This window comes from Pteropus alecto, unplaced genomic scaffold, assembly GCF_000325575.1.
Source record: "Pteropus alecto unplaced genomic scaffold, ASM32557v1 scaffold134, whole genome shotgun sequence".
NCBI lineage: Eukaryota > Metazoa > Chordata > Mammalia > Chiroptera > Pteropodidae > Pteropus > Pteropus alecto.
The window spans coordinates 701,487-709,504 of NW_006436283.1; the positions used below are offsets into that span (position 1 = coordinate 701,487).

The 8,018-nt window shown below is 64.7% G+C and overlaps 2 protein-coding genes across 5 annotated transcripts in view; both read right to left on the reverse strand.

Moving 5' to 3' along the window:
• Window positions 1-617, reverse strand: part of RAC3 (Rac family small GTPase 3) — a 2,768-nt gene extending 2,151 nt beyond the window's left edge. Inside the window, exon 1 of the mRNA XM_025047094.1 lies at window positions 572-617. Within this exon, the coding sequence (XP_024902862.1) occupies window positions 572-617 (46 nt within the window). The remainder of the gene's footprint in view (window positions 1-571) is intronic.
• LRRC45 (leucine rich repeat containing 45) lies at window positions 557-8,012 on the reverse strand. Of its 4 annotated transcripts, none has more exons than XM_006912144.2 (17): window positions 7,392-8,012; window positions 7,001-7,062; window positions 6,592-6,662; window positions 6,142-6,320; window positions 5,823-5,951; window positions 4,684-4,796; window positions 4,302-4,360; window positions 3,988-4,065; window positions 3,585-3,720; window positions 3,426-3,503; window positions 3,224-3,335; window positions 3,029-3,099; window positions 2,569-2,661; window positions 2,303-2,395; window positions 1,572-1,745; window positions 1,351-1,498; window positions 557-1,120 (listed from the first exon to the last, which is right to left on the reverse strand). In XM_006912144.2, the coding sequence occupies exons 1-17, from the start codon at window positions 7,609-7,611 to the stop codon at window positions 924-926; spliced, it is 2,013 nt and encodes a 670-aa protein (XP_006912206.1). In that variant the 5' UTR covers window positions 7,612-8,012; the 3' UTR covers window positions 557-923. The 4 variants fall into 4 exon arrangements, with proteins under 4 accessions (XP_006912206.1, XP_024902951.1, XP_024902950.1 ...); XM_025047183.1 differs by having other exon boundaries at window positions 1,572-1,742; window positions 6,592-6,695; XM_025047182.1 differs by having other exon boundaries at window positions 6,592-6,695.
• Between the last annotated feature and the right edge of the window lie 6 nt (window positions 8,013-8,018).

Genomic DNA, 8,018 nt, shown 5'->3' on the forward strand with positions numbered 1-8,018 from the left:
CCGAGTGGCCGGAGACAGCCGAGCGCCTCCGAGCGCCCAACGCGGAGACAGCCGAGCGCGGAAGGCGCGGGGCGCGGGCTTTCGGGAGAAATCTGGGTGGGGGAGGACCCACCGCCCACTCCCCCAGCCTGCCCCCAAGTCCCGGGAACCCCTGCTTTGGTTAGATGCAGGATGCGATGCATGGGGGCTCCCGGAGGCCCCTGTGACCCCCGCCAAGGGGCAGCGGAGGCGATCCCCACCCACCTGCACATGCGTGAGGTGGCCTGCGCACGTGGTTCCTTCTAGGGAGACCACTCCCAGGGCCTGCTGGGGGAGGGGCTGAGGCCCACTCAGCCTCCAGCCAGGAGACAGCTGGTGGAAACTGTCTGCAGCCTGCTGTCCCCGGCCCCTGCTGTCTGCTGCAATAGCCCTACTGTCCCCACCTGGCAGCAGTTAGGAGGGGCGACCCAGTCACACTCTGGAGGGTCTTTCCTACAGGGCCCGGCAGAGGGTCTCCTGAGACCCTGCAGTGGCTGGGAGCATAGGCTGATAGAAAATAAAGGCAAAGGGCCTAAAATGTATCACAAAGTACAAAAGTTCTGTATTTCAATCAGTAGGCAGTCAGCTGCTGCCTCCATGGTTACCTTGTAAAAACAGGCTGTGAAGCCCTGGGAGCCCGGCTGGGAGCGCTCAGGCTCTGCTCCCCCAACTTTCCTTCCATCACGGGCACGTTCCCTCAGCTGCATCAGCGTCTGGCGCACTGTCCACTCCAGCCCTCTTGGCCAGACAGGCTCTGCGCCAAGCACCCCACACGGCGAGCTGCAGCAGCCCCTCTTGACGGACAATCCATCTTGGCACTAACTTTCCAAGTCACCAGCTGTACACCTGCCCAAGCACCCCCAGACCCCGATGGCCTGTCCCGAGAGCCACCTTCCTGCCTCTCCTCACTTTTGAGGGCTCAAAGCCCTCAGCGGGGACCCCTGCACGTAAGCCAGGACAGCATTTTGCAGGAAGCTGGCCCTCTGGGCCTCCTCATCCCGGATCCTGGCCACTTCCGCCTCCTTGAGCCGTAGTTTCTCCCGAAGAGAGGAGATCTCGCTCTCTCTGTCCAGCAGCGCCTCCCGGTGGTCACTTGCAATCACTGCAGGGGAGGAAGTTGAGTGAGGAAGGACCCCTGGGCACTGTCTGGGCACTGGCCACTGAAGACCACAGAGAGGCCAGGCAGGTCTTGCACGAGGTCCCCTGGATGCAGACACACCTAGCCTCCCATGCCAGTGCCTCTCAGAGCTGAGACTGTTCAGCCCAGCCGCCCATGGGATGACCCCACGAGAAAAGGTCCTGCAACGTGGGGGGGCTTGGGGCTCAGCTCACCTTTCAGCTGGCGCTCCAGGGCTGCCACTTTCTCCTTCAAGGCTTCCTGGGCCGTCAGCTCAGCCCGCAGGCGGCCGTTCTGCTCCTGGAGCTCCACCCGCACCCTGGTCACCTCAGCCACCTTTTCTTGGTCCTTGTTACTCAACTCCTGCCAGGCATGGTCAGTGAGAAGGCAGCTGGGGGGCCAGAGGCAGCCCGAGAGCCCTCAGCGTCCCAGCTACCTGCTGCAGCTCCTCCAAGCGCCGCCTCAGGCCCTCCACCTGCAGGCCCAGCTGGCTGGCCCGTGCCTGGGCTTCAGCCGCTGTCTGCCTCTGCTGCAGGCAGGCGCTCTGCACCTCGTCCCGTGCCTGTGCCAGCAGCCGCAGCTTCTCCTCCAGGTGAGCCAGGCGCTGCTGCTGTGGGCGTGGGGAGGGGCCGGTGAGCACCAGGGGGACCGAGGTCTGCCTGCCGTTTTCCGGGGTGTGACTGTCAGCTCGTGAGGAGTGACACTCCTCTCCGACCAAGGGGAACCTCTATTTGCAAACTGGAAACCTCACCTTTGCTGAAGCCGTTATGTTTACTGCTCTGAACAGGCTCAGCTTACATGAATGGGGGAGCATTCCTCCCTGGCTCCCCTCCCCCACCTCCCAGGCCAGCTCCAACCTCTCTAGTGCAGATGGCCAGGCCCCTTCCCACGCCTCGGGGCTGGATGAGTGGCTCTTCGTGGGGGGCCAGATGTGGTACCGATGGGACAAATGTCTTGCTCTGACTCCTCCCTACCCCCTGCACCCCTGCAGCTCCTGACCTTGAACTCCTACTCCCCTCTACAGAGCCCAGGGACAGCCCCGGTCTTGCCCGCCTCAGCCCCACGGCTGTGTCACCCACGCAGCCCCCGCCAGCCCCTCAGGCGCCCTCCCTCTGGGTGCAGTGGGCGGTGGGCCGGGCCCTCACATGGCCATGGCCGTGGGCTCACCTCCTCCAGTCGGGCTTGGTTCTTGGCCTTGATGAGCTCCCCCTCGGCCTGGCCACGCTCACTGAGCACCGCCGCCTTCACCCGGCTCAGCTCCTGCACCGCGGACGGCAGCCCGCTGGGCCTGTGCTTCCGGGCTGACCACCCGCCTCCCGAGGGCTTCGCTTGCTGGGCAGGGTGTCCACGGCCACCTCACTAAGTCCCTCTGGCCTCGTGTGGACGTGGGTGGGGGGCTGACCACGGAGGGGGCACCCAGCCCGCGGGCTCACCTCCTCCAGGGACAGCCGCACAGCCTCCAGCCGCTGCACTCTCTCCTGCATGGCCCGCTCGCTCTCCTCCAGGTGGCGAGTCATGTGCTCCACCTGCCCAGGTGCGGGGTGGGGGCGGGGCTGTCGGGGTAGCTCCCCAGCCTTCCCCCCCATGGGATCCTGACTCTAGGAGGCAGGCGAATCTTGGGGACCCCGTTCCTTCCAAGGGGCTGCCCCAAGTGGCTTCGCAGGAACCAGGATAGAGGGCACGCCCCGGTGCCACAGCCCAGGTGGCATGAAGCACACGGCAACCTGTGGCATGGCCCCAGTGCAGTTGGGGTTCTGGGTCTGGGATCTAGGGCTAGGGGAGAACTGCCACCCGGCACCCAAAGCCTGGTGAGGGGACACCGGGCCACGCTGAGGTGTGCGAAGGCCCCCGGCGGACAATGGGGAGGGCCGGATGCCGCAACTAACGAGGCACCTCTTTGAGGCGCAGCTGCTCCGAGTCCTCCAGGCTCTGCCGGGACCTCTTCTTCTCCAGCTCCAGGCGCTCTGGAAGCCCAGTGGAAAGCACGGAGGAGTTCCCCGGGGGTCCCTTGTTCCCGAGGCTCCCCATCCGCCCCTGTCCCCGGGCTCCCGTGTCTGGCCCCTCGGTCGCAGGCCTGCGTGTGCCCACCCTCAGCCCGGATGGCCCGCATCTTCAGCTCGGCTGACGTGTTGGTCAGCTCCTGCCTGGTCAGGAACAGCTGGTCCTGCTGCGACTTCACCTTCCGCTCTAGCTCGTCCACCTGAAATGGGCATCACAGCGGGGAAGCTGTGGCCTAGCCCGTGCCCGCCCCGACCCTGGGCTCCCGGGGGCGTGGCCCTGCACCCTGCACCTGGTTTCGCAGAAGCAGGTTCTTCTCGTTGGCAGCAGACAAGTCTCTCAGCAGCTTAGACTCCCGCTCCGCAGCTTCCTAGGGGTGGGATGGTGAAGGGCACTGGCGGTCGCCTGCCACCATGCACCACCTGCCCGCTCCGCTGCCCAGCCTTCCCACCTGCTGCTCCAGCCTGTGCTCCCTGGCCTGCTTCTGCACCAGGCTCTGCTGCTCCTGCTTTGCAGTGGCCAGGAGTTCCCCCAGGTCCTGGGCTTTCTGCTCCGATAGAGCCTGGGCGGCCTCGGCCATCTGCAGCCTGCAGAGAGGAAAGAGCCGGCCCCGCCCCAGCCCCACCTCAGCCTTGCAAAGGCCCCTGTTCTCACTCTTGCCAGGCCGCTATTCACCCCAGCGAATGCTCTCCTCTTCCAGGAAGGCTTCCAGGGTTACCCAGCCATTCCCCACCTTTACTTTGTACGTGGGAACTTGCGTGGATTCTTGTCTGTAACACCCTGCTCTGTTCCAGAGGAACGTCTCTAAAGCGCACTAAGGCCGCCCTGCCCTCTCCTGCCCTCCACTCACTCACTTGGCCTTGAGAGCATTGATGACGGAGTGCCTCTCGTTTAGGGCTTCCTGAAGCTGCCCTACACGTGCTGCCGTTGTCCTGTGGGCAGACAGCAGACAGCAGGGCTGGCGAAAACCAACCCCGAGAGCCACCAGCTCCCGTGGCCCTAGTGGTAGCTGCCTTTCCTCCTCCTCCCACCACACGCCACGACCTCCCCCCTGGGCAAGTGACAAGGCTCGGGTTGGATCATTTCCGAAGCTGGAGCCAGGACCCCAATTCTGGGCATTCCGACCGTGGCCCAGCTCCGTGCCCTGCGGTCCTGGGGCCTGGCTTACCGGCTGCTCCTGGCCATCTCCTCTCGCTGCTTGTCGATGGTCTCCATCAAGTCCAGAAACTGGGGACAGAGGTGGCCAGAGCGTCATCAGGGCCTGGAGCCTGCCCATTCAGCAAGCAGATGCCCGCCAAGGCCGCAGGACAGCAAAGGGAGGCTGGCTCCCGCACAGGGAGGCCCGGGGGCCCCTCGGGGAAGCCCACTTGCCTGCCCGGCCAGACTGCTCAGTCCAAGAGGCCCCACCGCAACTGGGTGTCGGCAGCTTGGAGAGGGTCCAAGGCAGGAGGAAAGGAAGGTGGCCACGACACGGGAGCTGAGGGGGCCCCTCGCCCACGCAGCCAGCGCGGGGTCAGGCCGCAGCTCTGGCCTGCGGTGGCACCGCTCACCTGCTTGGACTTCTCCTCCCGGAGATGCCGCACCTCCTTGCTGAGCACGCGGGTGCGGGCCTGGTTCTCCCGGAGGGTGGCCTCCCTGTCCTGGTTGTGGTCCATGGCTTGCTCTGTTGGAAAGAGCTGTCAGGGACCGGGGGCGGCTCAACCTCAGCAGTCGCCAGCAGCTGGGCCAGCCCTATGCCCAGAGGGCAGCTGACCCAGAATCAGGACTGGGAGGGGCAGTGTCTCAACTTCAAATCAGGCAGACCCCAGTGCACTGGTAGAAGCCTTCAGCGGGGCAGGGGTGGGGACAATGATGGGGCCAGGAGCCTGGGAGGCGCCAGGTATGGGGGACATGCACGCGGAGGGGCATTTGGACTCCATCCCAAGGTCAAAGGCCACTGCGTGATTTTTAAGAGGCAAACGCTGTGTTTAGGTTCTCTGTTCCGAAAAGACCCAGGTACCCCTCAGAGAGGAGCCAGCCAAAGGGTGCTGTGGCATCAGAAGCAACTACAGGAGCTGGGGAGACTCAGAGGCTGGCTAAGAACGAAAAAGCCAGAAGTGACACAGGTTGGGCAGACCGAGGAGGTGGTGGCCCTGTACAGAGTTCCAGCCCAAGCTTGGGCCCTCGGGTGGCTGGCACTGCCATCGGGACAAGGAGACACAGGGAACGGGAGTGTTCTGCCAGGCCTGGGGCTGAGAAGCTGGGGTCATGGACAGGGTGGCGAGACTGTGCAGGCTTTGGCTAGGACCAGTTGGCCAAGTGCTTGGCCACAAACTCGGGTGTGACGGGGCAGATGCTACTCGAGGCAGCAGCACGGGCTTCAGCGCAGGGCCCTAAGCCATACTGCCTCAGCTTCCTCCTCTGTGAAACGGGTGACCCCACCCCCACCTCAGGGGCCCTCAGAGCTGAATGAGCAGGCGCCAGGAGCCGAGTAGAGGCCGTGGGCAGTGACCGCCCTGCGAGCCCACTGCCATCGCCCCCTCCTCTCTGGTTTTTGCTTTTTCTTTTAAAGTTTTATTTTTCTCTTCTCCATTTGCAATTCGGGCTGCCATCAGGATACAGTCACAGGTCCCAAGCCCCAAGTCACCCCTCCTTGGAGGCTGGGCCCATCAGCTTTATGCACACCCTGCTCAGAACAGTGTGCCCGTACCCACGGCTCTGAGGATGTCGCTGGGAACGCTGTTCCCAGCCAGCTCCAGCCTCCACAGGGTTCTGTTGCTGGGGAGACAGTTCGCCAGGGCTCGGCCCCCCAGGAGGCCGATGTTATTCCAGCGCAGGTCTGGAAGGGAACGTATCGTCACCAGACAGGTACACCCCGGGATGCCGGCCTGGCCTAGCAGGTTCTGCTGGGGAATCACCCGCAGAGCAGCCCGGCTCCGTGCGCCTCGCCTCCCCATACCCACTGCCGCCCCGTGGCTCCGGGGAGAGGCCAACGCCGCAGCAGGAGGCTTGCTCTGCCCAGGCCTCACCCAGCTGCTGGAGGCTGGGATGGCTCTTCAGCACCAGGGCCAGCTCCTCGGCGCCCTTGTGGCTGACCTGGTTGTTGCGCAGGTCCAGCTGCCGCAGGGTGCTGTTGCCCGCCAGAGCCCTGCAGAAGGTGGCAAAGGCGTCTTCCCACGCGCCCAGGTTGTTCCACTCCAGGGTGAGGCTGCGGGAAGGGTGGACGTGAGGTGCACGGCCCAAGGGGCACCCTGTTTCCACGGGGCCCAGGGAGGCTTAAGGAGGGTCGCAGGCCTGGGGGTCTCCGGCAGGAAGTCTGGAGCCACGCTAGTAACTTGCACCCCCAGCCGGCCAGGAAGCACAGACAACCAGCCTGAAGACCCGAACTTGCAGATCACAGAACACTGTCCTTGAGAGTCAGTCTTGAACCGTGCAGAGAAACGGGACCAGGGGAGGGAGAGGCCCAGGTGCCACCTTACCTCTGAATGGACCTGTTCTGTCGGAGGAGTCTTCCCAGAGCTTCAGCCCCTGCAGCCCGAAGGTTATTGCCCTGGGACAGGAGGAGGCGGGCCAGTAACCCACCCTGAAGGGCCCCAGTCAGGCGTGGACAAGGCCAGGCACCAGTTCTGGGCAGCAGGTGTGGCTCTGTTCACACGCTGCTTCCCCTGACAGCATGGGTCTGCTGGTGCGGCTCATCCCGTGGGCTTACGGGACACTCTGGGATTCACAAATACCCACACCCCTGCAGGTGGCCACCAGAACACAGCGCGGAGCCCTGCGTGCCAGCAGTACTCACGGACACGGTCTCCGGGCACCACTCAGACCCCTGGTCGCTAGAACACCTATGTCCTCCCCCCTCAAGTGGCATGCCCAAGGGCAGGTGCTCACCTTTAGATCGAGAAACCGCAGAACGGTGTTGGTACACAGCCCCTGGAGCAGCAGAGTGGCCCCTGTAAGGGGGTAGGGCAGTCACAACCTGCCCCTGGTGGCCTTGGGCTCACCCTGTGAGCCCCATCTTGGGACGCCTCCCACCAGCACTATGCAACTCCCCTAGGCCAAGACGCTAAGGCTTCTTCATTACAAAGTGTCCTCTGCTCCTAGGTTTCAAGAAGAGACCCTATAGCTTACTTTAAGCAGAGTGCAGGAGGACGAACCTCCCAGAGAGGTGGAACCGAGTTGTCTGCTGAGGTCGAAGGACCGACCCCTGGGCAGCAATGGAGCAGCAGGGTGGACAGAGCAAGGGAAGGCCACCTCAAAAGGCTTGACCCTCGGTGCCCACCTTCCTCGCTCAGCATGCAGTCGCTCAGGACAAGCTCCGTCAGAAGTGCCTCATTCCGCAGCAGCTTGCCCAGGGCCCTGCAAGTGTCCACTGTCAGGCTCTGTGTGGCCAGGTCCAGCCGGCCGGGCGGCAGCTCGTGCAGTCGCTGCAGGACAGACTCCTGGGGCTGGGCCCCACTCTCCTCGCACAGCCGGCTGTAGGAGCGCCGGAATTCCTCCATGTCCCTGGGTGCCAACAGGGCTGCCGCCGCACGCTCCTAGAGCCAAGCCCCACTGTGCGCCAGCGGGCCGCTGGCCGAGAAGCCCGAGCCGCGGGAAGGGGACTGTTTGCCCCGCTGCCCGGCTCCTTTCCCTGATGGCGATAGGGCAGGGCTTCCACCCTGGGGGCAGAGGTCCCCCGCAGCTCAACGTGAGGCACACGACCGCAGGTCCGACCTCGGCAGCCGAAGAACGAGGGACAAACTGAGTTGGTTCTACAAGCGGGAGGCCCCAGGAGGGTGGGCGCGGGGGTGGCCGGGGACCGCCCAAGCATGAGACGGGCGCGGGGCCAGGATCCCGAGGGGCCGGGGACTCCGCGGCGGGGCCAGACCGGGCGTCGCGCGTATCCCCGACCCCAGCCCTCGCGCCG